Source organism: Sus scrofa, chromosome 17, assembly GCF_054392235.1.
Source record: "Sus scrofa isolate SSC_HxYL_T2T_F1_AM1 chromosome 17, Sscrofa_HxYL_maternal_Yorkshire_Landrace_v2.0, whole genome shotgun sequence".
Lineage (NCBI taxonomy): Eukaryota > Metazoa > Chordata > Mammalia > Artiodactyla > Suidae > Sus > Sus scrofa.
In genome coordinates this window covers 59,430,668-59,445,875 of record NC_139399.1, presented here as the reverse complement: position 1 = coordinate 59,445,875, position 15,208 = coordinate 59,430,668, and the positions used below count along the sequence as shown (strand labels likewise).

Genomic DNA, 15,208 nt, shown 5'->3' with positions numbered 1-15,208 from the left:
GTCCGGATTGGCTGTGACGCGCGGCCGGGCGAGGTCCCCGCCAGCGCCGCAGTCGCGCGCGGTGCTGGGCGGTCATTGGGCGGCGTGATCTCGCCGCGGTTCCGCGGCCCTGCCGCCGCCGCCGCCGCCGCCAGCAGAGAGCACCGGGCGGGCCAGGCGAGTGGCCATGGCGGGCGCGGAAGACGGACCGGGCCAGCAGCTGGAGCTCGACGAGGACGAGGCGGCGTATTGCCGGCGCTGGGGCGCGCAGCATGCCGGGGCCCGCGAGCTGGCCGCGCTCTACTCACCAGGTAGGACCTCTGGGCCCCCCTCCGGGCCTGCAGTCACCCGTCCGAGCTACGGACAGCGACCCCCAGTCCGCTGTATCGGAACCCCTGCCTCAGGCCTCGATGCAAACTCCAGCGGCTTCTAACTTGCAAATAGCACCCCTAAGTCCGGGACCCCACCCCTGCGCCTCTTCCAAGCCCAAGCTAGAATCCCAGTCCCGGGACTTTCTGGATGCAAAAACAGTCCCCAGGTCTAGAAACTGCCATATCAGCTCCTCGGGCAACAAACAGCTCCCATCATCCTACCAGATCCAGATCCTAGCCCAGGGTACCCGCGGCTGCAAAGAGCGTCCCTAGACTTAGGAACCACCCCGCACCCCAGGACCCCGTCCAAGCTGAAGGCAACCCCTCAGCCACATGCACCGTCCTCGACCCCCCCAAAAGTTACACCGTATTCCAAGTTCCCCAGATCGGAAGTTCACACTCTAGGGCCCCATCTCTGCCCTAGCCAAGGCCCTGGACTTTAGTAACCTCACCCCACAAATCTGGGCACGTTTAGGCTCCCTGCTCTGGGAACATCAACTCAGGGTCCCACAGCTAATGGGTTCCCCAGAAACTTTTCCTCCAAAGCCCCATCCTGTATTTATAGATTCCATCTGCAGACCACCCTTCCCTCCTCCTCCCCTCCCCCCAGCATTATCTCTCACTCCATACTTTGGAATCCTAGGGTGGTGGGGGCACTACGAATCTTCCATTTAAGCTCCTCTCATATACAAGCCCCAACTCCAACCTTCTCCCATGTGTTTATATTAGCCCCCTCTATTAGGACTTGAGGGTCTCCAGAGGTTCTGTCCCCAGGCCAAGGGCCCTGGCTTCTTCCTGCTGGGCCTACCATTTCTGCTCCGGCAAGCACCAGCGCCCTCCCCCTTCTCTGACTTCCACTTGAGCTTCAGGAATCTCATTGCCAGGTTGCAGGAAGGCCAAGTGTCCCCAGGGGTTAAGGAAGTGCCTTTGAGAACTCTGGAGTCAGGTGACTGGGAGGCCCCTCTGCCTGGATGTTGCCATCACACCAAGCTTTGTTTGTCAAACGTTCGGACATCTTTCATTTTGCCAGGGTGTATCCACCATGTACAGCCCTAGCCTGGGGCAGGCATGAGTCCACTACCACCTTTGGCTTTGTGCCCTGACTGGCCTGGGTTTGCATACCATCTCTGCCATAACTGTGACCTTGGGCCATTTGCTCTCTCTTTGTGTCCTAGCTCACCAGAGGCCTTTCTAGACTTGTAATTCCATGTTCTGTTTGTAATTTTTTTTCATGCCTAAGTTGGGCACCTGGCCCATGCTGCCATGGTTTCTTCAGCCTGTTCCCCAGACACCCAGTCTGTGGCCTTTAAAACCTCCTCTGCTCCCTAAGACAGTCTGGACCTGACTTCCGGACTCTACTTCTTAGCTGTATGACCTGGGCCAAGCCACTTTCCATCTCTGAGCCTCTGTTTCCTCACCTCTAAAATGGGAACAAGGTACAGTTTATCTGTTCCTCAGTATCATTGAAAAGAAGAAATTAGATCATCTCCCTTGGCCAGTGCCTGGGATACAGTAGGCAATCCCTGTTATTAACCCAATAGTTGAACCTTTCCTGTGAGTCTCGGAGTAAGCTGCCTTGCCTCTTTGGTCCTCAGACTCACCACCTGGGATCAAGGATTCAGGGGCCCCCCTCCTTTGGTGTCCAGCTCTACCCACCTTCAACCAAATCGTACGTTGTCATTCTAAGCCTCCCCAGTGGACCACCATCTCTTCATTCCCATGATTGACCCTCTGTCCACTTCTGGTTTCCCCAAGTGCCCCTCACTCTCTAAAGAACAGCCACTTGGGGATCTAAGGCTGCAATCTCCTGGTGCCCCACACCTGCAGTCAGAGACCTTATCTCCTCCTGACTGCACTTGGGGCAGGGCTGGGAAAAGTGCCTGGGTAGGGGGAGTGAGGAAGGAAGAACGGTTTCTCCAAATTCCATCCTCCTCCCTCTGCCTGCCTTTGTCCCTTTCTTATGTAGCTTTTAATAAGAACCTTCATTTCTCTGGGCCTAAAATAAGGGGCCAGACTGAATACATATTGAGCACCCTTGTCCCAGTCCCTGTTCTAGGCTTTGAGGGCAAAGAGGTAAACAAAGTAAGAAGAATGGAGCTGGCATTTTAGTAAACTCAGTAAACAAGGGAAATATCTTACTTGCCTAATGGTGACAAGTGCTGTGAAACTTGTAGCAGAAAAAGGGAAAGTGAAATCACAGTGACATTTTAGAGAGAGGGCAGTAGAGAGAGGCCTCACTGACCAAATGACGTTTAAACAGAGACTAGAAGGGAGGGAAGCATGAAGATATTTGAGAAAGGATTGATCCAGACCAGGGACACGGCAAGTGCAAAGGCCCTGAGGTGAGAGCAAGCCTGCAGTGTTTGCAGGACACCAAGGAGGCTGGTGGGCTGGAACAGAGTGAGCCAGGGGAGAGGCGGAAAGTTCCTGGGTTCCAGGACTGAATTCTTGAGATTCCTGGGGCCAGAGGGGATTGGCACCTTAGTAGTTGGCAGCAATAATAAGGCAGTTAACATAGTTGGCATTTATTGAGCACTGACTGTATGCTGGGCTTTTCTCTCATACACTCTCATTTCATCTTCACGGAAGTTGTCTCTGGGGCACCCTGGTATTAACTCCATTTTACAGACCCCAGTAGCCTCCTTATGGCCCACCCCCCATATGCATTCTTCCTAACATTTCTTGCCTGGGATGCGACTTGCATCTGCCCCCACCAGAGGAAGGCCAGCAGGGCCAGGGGCTGCATCTGTTTGGCCTGCCTAAAGTGCCTGCACTCTGTCCATCTTTAAGATCTCCTCTGATGGGAGTTCCCATCGTGGCACAGTGGTTAATGAATCTGACTAGGAACTATGAGTTTACGGGTTCGATCCCTGGCCTTGCTCATTGGGTTAAGGATCCGGCATTGCCGTGAGCTATGGTGTAGGTCGCAGACGCGGCTCGGATCCCGCGTTGCTATGGCTCTGGCGTAGGCTGGCGGCTACAGCTCCAGTTCGACCCCTAGCCTGGGACCCTCCGTATGCCGCGGAAGCGGCCCTAGAAGAAAAGGCAAAAAGACCAAAAAAAAAAAAAAAAAAAAGATCTCTGAGGCTTCGCAAAGAGTGGTGACCTGCCCGTGGTCATACAGCCAGCAGAGCCAGAACCAGAACACTGGTCAGGGGCATTGTGGGTTCCATGTTCTAAATTTTCACTGTGGAGGTGAGCCATCCTGGGGTGGGTGTGCGGGCAGGGACCAGTGTTCCGGGTCAACAGAGCAGCAGCATGTGTGCAGGGCCAGCAGGCGAGACAAAGGGCTTCGTGTCAGCTAAGAGCTGTGAGTCGCCTGGTCAGGGCAGCTTGGGGCGAGGCAGCCTCAAACTGATCCTGTGGGCTCTGAGTGTCTGGCCAAAGAGTTGGGGCCTGGTCCTGTGGGTCTCAGAAGCCACAAGCGTCCAGGTTTGGGTTTCGCAGCACCACCGCCCCCTCTGCCAGGTGCTGGTGTTTGGGAAGAGCTTGGAGGGCTTGGCCGGCCTCCCCAAGCCTCCTGGGCAAACCGGGAGGTGAGGCAGGTGTCCAGCTTCCCAGAAGGTGCCAGCTGGCGCCCTGCCTCCAGGGGTGGATTTTGAGGAGTCCCTGGAACCAGCTGTTCACTACCCTGGCTAACTATGGATGACCCTGCCCTGTGGGACACAGGGACTCTTAGCGAGGGCTCAGGGGAAAGGTGGAGGGTGTAGGACTGCTAGGCGGGGGTCCTGGCCCGAGTCCTAGAGCTGAGCCTGGGTTCTGTCCCCCACACATGCCTCCCTGAGGCCCCTTCCCTGACTGGGCCCTGTTCCTGCCACACTTCTGGCCTGGATTCCCCTGTCTCCCTCAATCTTGTTCTTTCTCCATTTCTTTGTCTCTCCTCCTCCCTGGCCATACTCATTCCCTCTTTCTCTTTGTCTCCCTGTAATTGCTCCCTGTCTCTGTCCTCTTCTCTTTCTCATCTCTCTGTGTCTCTGATTCCTCTTCTCTCCCATCTCTGTTTGTCTCTTTGTCGCTCTTCCTTGTGTCTCTCTTGGTCCCTGTCTTCTACCTCCTGTCCCCCCACCTCCCTGAGGCTGAGGGTTTCCCAGTGGCCAAGGGCCACCAGAAGTGCAGGATATCCAGGGCTTGTCTGACCAAAACCGGAGGCGTCGGGCCTGATGCCACGCCTTGGGCCATGGCCTGCCCCCAGGAAAGCAGAGGTGGCCTCCCCTGCACCTCCCAACCCTGCACAGCCACCACACACAACCCAGCCCCCTCCCCAGGCCATCAGGCATCCCCATGATAACTCGGCCCAGGTCATGTACCCTGGCCAGGCCCAGCGCCCTACCAGAAGCAGCCTGAGCTCTTCTGAACTGAACAAAGTCCGTCCCTCCCTAGGCCTCAGTCTGCCCATCTGTGAAGCAATGCCATTTAGACCACCTGACCATGCAGGCCCTGCCAGGCTGACTGTCCATGCTGTGACCTTGATGATGCTGTGGGCAAGACACTTTCTCTCTCCAGGCCCAGTTTCTCCCTCTGAAGGACGGGGCATCTGGCAGGCGAGGCCTGGCTGGGATCACCCCTGGCCCCCCGTATGTGACATGTCATAGGTGCTCCATGAGGGCCACTTATTATTATGGATTTATTTTTTTGTGGATCAAAGTTAAGGCACTTGTTGTCTGCAGAAGGATCCAGATTCCAGAAGCCAAAGAGATAGAGTTTAGATGGGAAAGTATTCAGATTTGGGGACATTCTTCTTGGCATGGGGAGAGAGCTGGACTGTCTTTGAAATCAGGACAGCCCTGAATATCCAGGCTAATATGTTCCATTTATGAGCCCAAGACCCAAACCCAGCTCTTCGTTTTTACCCACTGAGCCTCAGTTCCCTCGTCTAGGACATTTCCTCTCTGAAGGGACTGGATGTGAGTGAGACCATGGCTCCCGCTAGAAAGCCCAGACCACTGCAGGGGCCTGGCCAGGACTGCCACCAAGGGAGGCCCACCCAGTGTGAGGCTGCAGGAAGGGGAAAGGAGTGGGGTGAACTGGGAGCTCTTGCGCTGTCTGATGGGAGCCACAGCTGCTCAGGCCAGGGGTGGCCGAGCCCTGTATTCTCAAAGGAAGCAGGAAGATAGGAATTTAGTGGGGGTTTTTTAAATGTAGCTAATTTTTTTTAAACTGAGAGTATAATATGACAGAAGGAGCAGGTCTGCAGCCTCTCAGACGTGTCCTACCTCCTATACCCCATCCCGTAAGAGGTCTCAGTGGGTGGAAGCCATTGTTGTTGTTACTGTTATTTGATCATGTGGCTGTCCCTATAGGCAGGGGACAGCAGATGGGTCCCATACCACTACCCATCCTGGCTTCCTGCTTCTGAACCACAGGTCCTGGCCACAAGCAGAAACCACAAAAGGGAAGGCCCTTCTGGGCCTGATCGTTGTGAGCCCACGTGGGGACCACTGGGGGTGGGGGGGCCAGGGCCTCGTGGCCCAAGGGAAACGGCCCCTGACTGCAGAGTGGGAAGGAAAGGGCTTCCGCATCTGCCACTGTGTTGCTGTTGGGATCCTAGCCCTTTCTGGGCCCAGGGAATGTCCCTTCGCCGCTCTGAGCCTTGGCCTTTTCACAAGGCAGCTGTTCTGCTCCTGGCTTAGGGCGCAGTCTGCTGCTGTGTAGCCTGGGCAAGGCCCTTTCTCTCTCTGAGCCTGTTGCCCTGTCAGGAACAATGGGTCGCCTCATATTTCCTCCCCTTGGTGCTTCAGTGAGGGGCTCCCAGAGACAAAGCCTGGCACTTTTCTTTAGGATCGTGGTTGGCAATTTGCTCATCACACAAGGATTTTTTGAGTACCGGCTGTGTGCCAGAGCCCTGGTGAGCAGGCTAGGCATGGTCCTGGGCCTCCTGAGTTTGCATTTAGGGGAGATAGGCATTATACAGGCAGTGACAGTCCCCATGATGAGTCCTGGGTTGAGGGACTCCGGGGGTCAAAGGAGGCATCATGGTTGGCTTCCTGGAGGTGGAGGTTCCAGGTTGAGGGTCCTTGGGACTGTCTGCCTGAGGAAACAGTATTTCCAGGGACCCTGTCACACATTGTGTCACCCACATGGTGTTTTTATTTCCTTCTGCTTTTGTAAATTTTAGTTTACAATTACAGGAAAAGACAGAGTTCCCTCTGTGGCACGGTGGGTTAAGTTCCCGTCATGGCTCAGTGGAAACAAATCTGACTAGGAAACGTGAGGTTGAAGGTTCAATCCCTGGCCTCGCTCAGTGGGTTAAGGATCTGGCGTTGACATGAGCTATGGTGTAGGTTGCAGATGCGACTCAGATCTGACATTGCTGTGGCTGTGCTGTAGGCTGGCAGCTGTAGCTCTGATTAGACCCCTAGCCTGGGAACCTCCGTATGCCTTGGGTGCAGCCCTAATAAGCAAAAAAAAAGGAATCCGACTGCAGCAGCTTGGGTTGCTGCAGATGCTGATTCAATCCTGGCCCAGCCCAGTGGGTTAAAGGATCCAGCGTTGCTGCTTTAGAAAGAGAACAGGTGCTTGGTGTCCCACTGTCCCACCCAGCCCACCTCACTCCTTCAAATCACCTGCCTGGCCTCTGGAGTTTAACCCTTTCGGAGTTTCCTGGTGGCTCTGGGTTAAGGAACTGACATTTGTCACTGCTGTGGCTCTAGTTACTGCTGAAGCACAGGTTTCATCCCTGGCCTGAGAACTTCCCATGCTACAGGCGCAGCCAGGGGGGATAAAAGTTTGAGAGCCTGCTCAGTACTGCCTCTTCTCCCTGTGGCAGGAGCTCCAGAAATGATCACCAAGGCCCGGTTCTCCTGATTTCCTGACTCATTGGCTAGAGCCCTGCCTCATGGAGATTGGGTGGGGTCTGAACCCCCAGGATTAAAAACCGTTTATAGCCTCTACCTCCAAATAATTACCTGTGAAAGGGGATGGGTGATGGGATTTTAAAAAGAAGCTCATTCAGATTCTTTGAGGTGTCTCTAGAGAGACCCGGGAGGCTGGCATGCGGGTTCTGTCTGCCAAAGAATGCGGCATATGCAAGGCCAGCTTTGTGGGCTTGTGACCGGTGCACAGGGCCCTATGTTCACACTCGGTTTAACATAGCCGGCACTGAGTGTATGACCTTGGGCAGGCCTTCCCCTTCTCGGGGCCTCAGTGATATTCATCTGTGAAATGGGTAGGCAGTCCCTCAGTTCAGCCTGTGGTTAACACTGTAGACTCACGGAACATAGTCAGAGATGCCCCATGAGCCCAGCTCTGCCTGGCTTTAAAGCTCCATCCCTCAGCCTTTGCCACGCGGCCTGCACTCACCTCTCACCTCCTCTCCCTGCAGGCAAGCGCTTCCAGGAGTGGTGCAGTGTGATCCTCTGCTTTAGCCTCATCGCTCACAACATGGTCCACCTCCTGCTGCTGGCCCGCTGGGAGCACACGCCCCTTGTAATGCTGGGTGTCGGTGAGTGCCCACAGCCCTGTTGCCTGCCCTGGTTTGCCCCGGGGCCAGGGACTGACCTAGGGTCTGTGCCATGGATGGCGACTTACACACCCACAAGGGTGTGTGCGCATGTGAGGACATAAATAGGGCCCAGGGTATGATGGGAACCCTGCGTCTCATCTCAGTCGCTGACACCTCTGTCCTTGTCACTTGGGCCAGAAACCTCAGTTCCTCTCCTCCTCTTCCATTCCGTATCCCAGCCGGCAGCAAGTACTCTTGGCTATTTACTTTCAAAACGCCTCCAGGGTCCATTACCCTCCACCTCCATCATCCCAGCCCCGGCCCAGCGCCATCCTCTCCCGCCTGGACTGTGGCGGAAGCCTCCTCCCTGGTCTGCCCCCACCCCATCCACTCTCGACAGGCAGCTGGGAGGATCCTGTTAGATCCTCCATGAGGTCGTACCACTCGCCTGTTGTTGCCCGTATTCTTAGAGTAAAACACCAGCTCCTCGGCATGGCCTGGCCCCAGTTTCTCTTCGCATCATTTCCTTCCTCTCCTCTGGCGCACCCATTAGCTCAGGGCCTTTGCACATGCTCTTCCTGTGCCTGGAACTCTCTTCCCACAGACATTCGTGGTGTTCACTGCCTCATCCAGGTCACTTCCTCAAAGAGGGCTTCCCTCAAAAATAGCAGCCCTGGAAGTTCCCATTGTGGCTCAGCAGAAACGAGTCAGACTAGTAACCACGAGGATGCAGGTTCGATCCCTGGCCTTGCTCAGTAGGTTAAGGATCTGGTGTGGCCGTGAACTGTGGTGTAGGTGGCAGACATGGCTGGGATCTGGCGTTGCTGTGGCTCTGGTGTAGGCCGCCAGCTGCAGCTCCAATTGAATCCCTAGCCTGCGAACTTCCATATGCCGCAGGTATAGCCCTAAAAAGACAAAAAAAAAAAAAAAAAAAAATAGCAGCCCTGCCACATACCACCCCTGACCCTTCTCCAGTGTATTGCCTCTTTCTTGATTATCTGTCTCCTCCCACTCAAATCCCTGAGAGTAGAGATTTTTGTTTATTCGCTGCTGTGTCCCCAGCACAAGGCCTCACACAAGGTGCTTGGTAAATATTTATTGAATCAGTGAATGAGTGAATGAATGAGCACGCTGCAGAGCGTTAGTGCCTGCTGGGTGTTTTCCATTGGTCAGTCCCCACCTCCCCATAGGCAGGGAGGTAGATTTTGCAGTTATCATTTTCCAGATGAGGAGACCGAGAGGCTCAGAGAAGGGACTGACCAGAGTCACACCTCACACCAGAAAGCACAGCATAGTTCTTATTTCCCTGTCTCCACTCCCAGGTCCTGGGGCGACTGAGTTCTTTCCTCTCCTCACACCGCCCCCCACCCCCTATGCTGGACACTCATCCCCTCCCCCACCCTGGGCTCCCAGGCTGAGGGGCAGCTGTGCCCTTGGTCCACCTGGCCCGCCCTAAGTGTTCAGCTTCCACAGTGTCATTAAAAGCATTCTGGCGCCGAAGCCAGTAGTGCTCAGGCCAGTTAATTGAGCCATCTGGGTCTGGACTGGGGATTAACCCATCCAGTGCTGGGGAACCTGCACCCTGCCCACAGGAACCAAGCATGCCCCCCTCCACCCAAGGGGAGAAGGACCTGCACCTCCACCCTCTCTGCCTCAGAGCACCACATTCAAGGGCGGGGATGCAGACAGTGTGAGCCCTGATGCGCCATGTGGGTCTGGGCCCCTACAGACCCAGGTTCAACTCCCAGCCATGCCACTTCCTGACTGGGCGCCTTGGGCAAGCCCCATGCTGGGCCCTTTTAACTCTTGGTGGTAGCCTAGTGAGTAGGTTCTCATCACCGTCTTCTGAGAGGCCATTGGCCTTCCCCAGGCAGCCGCAGAATCTGGGGTTACTGCACAGGCTGCAGTCAGCTCTGGGAGGAGGGCGTGTTCCAGGCAGTGGGCCCAGGCTGGGCAAAGGGTCAGCAGTACCAGAGCCCAGGTTTGTGTTTGCAAGCCAGGAGGTTGGGCATTCCAGGCAGTTGGGACCACAGCTTCCAGCTCTGGGCCAGGAGCTCTCTCACCTGCATGAGACACCTGCTCTCCATCCCACACCTTTGCCTTCTGGCTGATAAGAGCAGACAGTCCGCTGATAGTGGTGTTTGCACAGCTCCTAATCGATTTAAATAGCTGCCCTGATTTGTGTGTTGACATGCAAGAAGTAAGGGCACCGTGCCAGCCTAAAGAGCCCACCCCCAGCCTGGTGCCATCTCCCCAGAGGTTCTGGTGCCCCTGCCAGGCCCCAGAAACCAAGGGAGCGGGAAGCCCTGAAAAGGTGCCCAGTAAATAAACACAGACGACAAAATGCCAGGAAGCAAAGTCAAGATAAGGGAATTGGCAAGGAAGAGTTGAGGTAAGAGGTCAGGGAAGCCCACTCTGGAGAAGGGGACATTTGTGTAGAGGCCTGAAGGAGGTGGCGGGGGGGTGAGGGGGATGCTGGCAAACAGTTACCTCTGTGCAGGGCATCCCAGGCAGAGGAGTGGCAAGTGCAGAGGCTTTGAGGCCGCTGTGAACCCTGGGCATTTGGAGGATAGAGAGGAGGCCAGTGTGGCTGGAGAAAATTCATGAAAGGAGAAGGAGCTGGCAGCAGCTCAGAGGCACTGTGGGGGCGGGTGTCGTGTAGAACCTTGAAGGCTGTAGTCTGGACTTGGGGTTTATTCTACAGGCCATGAGAAGCCATTGGTGAGTTTCCCAATTTCCCAGACATCATCTGACCTGCAGGGAGGATGGAAGGGGCAGGAAGGGCCAGAGAGGAGGTGAAGATGGTGGCCCAGACCCCAGGAGGGCAGTGGAGGTGGTGGAAAGTCATCAAACTCCGGGTGAGCTGTGATAGGTGAGCCTCCAGTGTGACTGTGGAGGTGAGAGGAAAGAGGGGTCTGTGGCCTAGGTGGTGGCTGGGACAGGGTTGGAGGAGCCTGCCTGAGGGCCCTGGGGAGGTGTCCAGAAATTGGAGATCAGAGTCTGACATCAGGGAAGGAAGCTGGAGATAAAAATCTGGGCGTCCTGGGAGTCGAGATGGTGTTTGAAGCCCAGGTGCTGGCGGAGACCCCACCCCAAGCCCTGTGCAAACTCAGCTGTGCAAACCCCAGAGGAGGCTGAGGCCTTCCCTGCTTCCAGGCGGGAAGAGGAGGAAGAGCCAGCCAAACGGGTGGAAGGTGAACCAGGCAGAGTTGCACAAGCTAAAAGGAGCTTATGTTTCCAGAAGACTTGGGGGGTCAACCAGGAGCCACCACCGAACAGACCAGCAAGGAGAGGCACTGAGGGGGACCCATGGATTGGGCCACATGGAGGTCATTAGCGACCCCGACAAGGACAGTGTTGCCACAGTGAATGAGTGACAGATGAATGGCCCGGGAGCCCTGAGCTGTTTACTGCACCTGGGGCAAGTGAAGGAAAAGTGTCAGGGGTTGTGAGCTGGTGTTGCAAGGAGTGAGTAGGAGTTTTCTGACAGAAAGACAGAGGGAAGAGAGTTCCAGCAGAGAGTCACAGCGAGTACAGAGGTCAGCAATGAGCTGAGCAGTCACAGGGCCTCGGGTCATAGCTCGTCCCACAGATCAGGTGAAGAGTCTCCACAGGATTTGAGCTAAAAGGTGGTAAAGACAGGATTTGGCCCCAGAACTCCGTATGGCCCAGCCCTCAGCAGCTTCTGCTCTGTCTCGGCCCCTCTCTCTGTCTCCACATCAGGGAATGAGGTGGGCAGGGGCAAAGAAGCCCCAGCTGGGGGGCCTATGAGGAGATGGAGGCCCCAGGGGGCCCAGGGACTGTCTCAAGGTCGCCTGGTGAGTCCTCTTCCAGTGCCCTGCAGGCGGACTGGTAACCAGGCCCAGACCACTCCCAGGGTGAGGCAGCCACTGGGTTCTGCCACCAGCGCCAGGACAAAGAAGCCTCTGTGTGCCTGCCTCTGCCACCCCTACCTTCATTAAAGATTCCGTGAACTGGAGGCCTGGGGTTGCTGCTTGAGATCACAGAGCCATTTTGTCACTGAGTCAGAGAAGGCTCCTCTCCAAAAATAATCCTGACATCTGCCTGAAGCCTACATCCCTCCGTGCTCACCCGGGTCGTTTGATAGATGACACAGCTGAGGCCTGGAGAGGGGAGCAATGTTTAACTATTAACTGCGGCTACATTTGGGGAGCACTTCCTTTGTCCTAAGGACCTGCATTAGCCCATTGTTATTAACCGATTGTGGTAATGAAGTAAGTGCCATTAATACCCATTTCCCAGAGCTGGACATAAGTGGCCCTTGCCATGGTCTCAGCCCCGCCCCAGCAGCCCTGCCAGCCCCAGAGGCCTTTCCCGGCCAGGGGGTTGAGTGGGGCGCTTACCTGCCTGGTCTCACCTCCTCCTCCGGAAGGTGGGATGTGCTCGAGCCCATCGCCATAGCACAGGACATGAGACAGTAGACATTTTTTAAAAATTGACTTAACTTCCTAGAACAGCTTTATTTTTTTAGTTTTATTGAATTAGAGTTGATTTACAATGTTGTGATAATTTCTTCTGTCCAATAGAGTGATTCGGTGATACACAGACACCTATCCTTTTTTTTTTTTCATATTCTTTTCCCATATAGGTTTTTTTTTGTTTGCTTTTTGTTTTTTGTCTTTTTTCTATTTCTTAGGCCGCTCCCACAGCATATGGAGGTTCCCAGGATAGGGGTCGAATCGGAGCTGTAACCACTGGCCTACACCAGAGCCACAGCAACGCGGGATCCGAGCCGCGTCTGCAACCTACACCACAGCTCACGGCAACGCCGGATCGTTAACCCACTGAGCAAAGGCAGGGACTGAACCCGCAACCTCATGGTTCCTAGTCGGATTCGTTAACCACTGCGCCACGACGGGAACTCCCCATATAGGTTATTATAGAATATTGGGTGGAGTTCCTGTGCTCTACAGCAGCTCTCCGTTGACCAGCCATTCCATATACAGTAGTGTGAATATACCAATCCCAAGTCCCCAGTCCATTTCTAGAACTTGAACAAATAGTACTGTGAGTTCCCATATATCCTCTGCCCCCAACTCCCCCCCCCCTTTTTTTTTCCTGCTTTCTAGGGCCGTACCCATGGCATGTGGCAGTTCCCAGGCTCGGGGTCAAATCGGAGCTACAGCTGCCGGCCTACACCACAATCACAGCAACCCAGGATCCAAGCCGCGTCTGTGACCTACAGCACAGCTCACGGCAACGCCGGATCCTTAACCCACTGAGCAAGGCCAGGGATCAAACTCACATCCTCATGGATCCTTGTCATGTTCATTAACTGCTGAGCCACGACGGGAATAATATTTGTTTCCCCTGGGCCACAACGGAACTCCCTTCCCCTATTGTTAACATTTTGTATTAGTATCATGTATTTGTTACAGTTAATACACCAATATGGATACGTTATTATAAACTGAAGTCCATAGTTTATTCAGATGTCCTTAGTTTTTAGCTGATGTCCTTTATCTATTCCAGGATCCCGTCCAGGATTCCATATCATGTTTAGTTGTCATATCCCTTGAGGCTCCTTAGCTGTGACTCAGCTAATACTTTTCTTGTTTTCAGTGTTGTTGACAGTTTTGAGGAGTGCTGGTATTTTGTACGCTGCCCTCTAGTAGAACTTGCTTAGCGTTTTTCTTAGTGGGTTATGTGGCTCGGGGAGGAAGAGCTTCGAAGTCAAGTGCCATTTTCATCACACTGTAGCAAGGGTATGTCCTAGCATAGCATCATTCCCACTGTGATGTCAACCTTGACCCCCTGGCCCAAGTGGTGTTAGTCCAGTTCCTGCACTGTACGGCTTCTCCCCTTCCCCTTCCCTACTGTGTTCTCCTTGGAGAGAAGTCACTGTGCACAGCCCATAGTTAAGCTGTGGGGAGTTTCACTCCCAATAATGCACTTTTTAACAACTTTGACAAAGCACCCAGCGTACAAGAAGGGCTCCAGTGTTAACCATGATCACAAAACGTTGTTTTTCTAATGTTGTTTTTATTATCATTGTTATCATCTGTACGGATTAAATGCTTAGGACCGTTAAGGACATAAGATGTGTAACCGGCTTAAGACTGGCCTTGGTGCAGTGTCGGGATTAAGAGAGAGAACACATTTAAGGTGCTGGCACAGGGCCTGGTAACTATACGTACTCAATAAATGTCAAGTAAAAACAGGTAATAAATAGGTAAAAAAATAAGTTTAATGGATGGAGAAATAGGTAGATAGCTGCAGTCTTTACCCAGAGAGGATGAGGGCCTGTGTCTTCACACAGGTTTATGAATAAACAGGCACAGGAGCCTAAATCATAACAGCCCAAACCTAGAAACAACCTAGTCGTCTGACAGCAGAACAGATAAATGTACTGTGGTACCTCCAGACCGGGGCTATGACTCAGCAGTAAAAAGGGTGAACTCCTAAATACACACATGGATAACTCTAGAAACATTATGCTTGTGAAGGAATCTAGGTCCAAAAGAGCACATACTGTACGAATCCATTTATATGAAGTTCTAGAATTGACAAATCCAATCTATGATTATGGGAAGCAGATCAGTGGTTCCATGGAACAGGGGTGGGAAGGGAAATTGAAGGGGCCTACTGGGGGGCTGCATTCTCTTAAAGGCAGCATTTAGGGGCACCCTTAGAGCAGTTGGGACAGGGGGCCAAGAGGCACCTCAGCTGACCCTTTGCTGTGCAAGTGAAGATGCTGAGGCCCAGAGTGGGCTTGCCCAGGGTCACACAGCAATGTGGTAGCAACAGGGGAGGCCCTTGACTCATTGATCTAGCTCCTCCTTAGCTCTTGGCCACAGTGCCTCTAGTCCTTCCTGGTAGACATGAGGCAGTGTGTGCATAGCATCTTGTAGTATGCAGCAGGCACTCTATTAATGCCTCTAGACCTACTGAGCACAGTCTAAAGGCATGAAGCGCTACTGGTTTTGGAGGCTGGTAGACCCACCACTCCCCATCCCATGGCTGCCACTTCCAAGCCATGGGACCAGGGTGGTAGTTCAACTCTGAGCCCCTTTCCTCATCCTAGAAGCAGGGAAAATAAATAAGGCCACCTCGGATAGTAACAAGTGCTATCAAGAAATAAAGCAGGGAGATGTGACCAAGATCACCTGCCTGGGAGGATGGCTGGGGTGGGGGGGTGGCAGGTGACATTGGTCCTGAGCTAGAAGGCTGAGAAGGAGTCAGCCCCTTGGAGATCTTCAGGGAGGGGGTAGGGTGCCCCTCAAAGAACCCTTAAACGGCCCCGCCAGACCTTGGACAGCCAGTTTGCAATGAGAAACTAAACTTGAGAGGGTGTGCCCTGAAGTCACGTGACCCAGTGGTCTGCATTTGTTTTGTGTGTTTGTTTACAGCTCTCCCCCTCCTATCTCTTTGTCCCAATGATATGAGCTCTATGTCT

General features: G+C 54.0%; 1 protein-coding gene across 2 annotated transcripts in view; it reads left to right on the top strand.

Annotated features, from left to right (window-relative positions):
* The first annotated feature begins 74 nt into the window (after nt 1-74).
* PEDS1 (plasmanylethanolamine desaturase 1) overlaps nt 75-15,208 on the top strand; it is a 23,884-nt gene continuing 8,750 nt past the window's right edge. Inside the window, exons 1-2 of one of the 2 annotated variants that reach the window (NM_001205093.2) lie at nt 75-290; nt 7,672-7,791. In NM_001205093.2, the coding sequence (NP_001192022.1) occupies nt 167-290; nt 7,672-7,791 (244 nt within the window). In that variant the 5' untranslated portion in view covers nt 75-166. The remainder of the gene's footprint in view (nt 291-7,671; nt 7,792-15,208) is intronic. The other variant, XM_005673004.4, reaches the window with a different exon arrangement.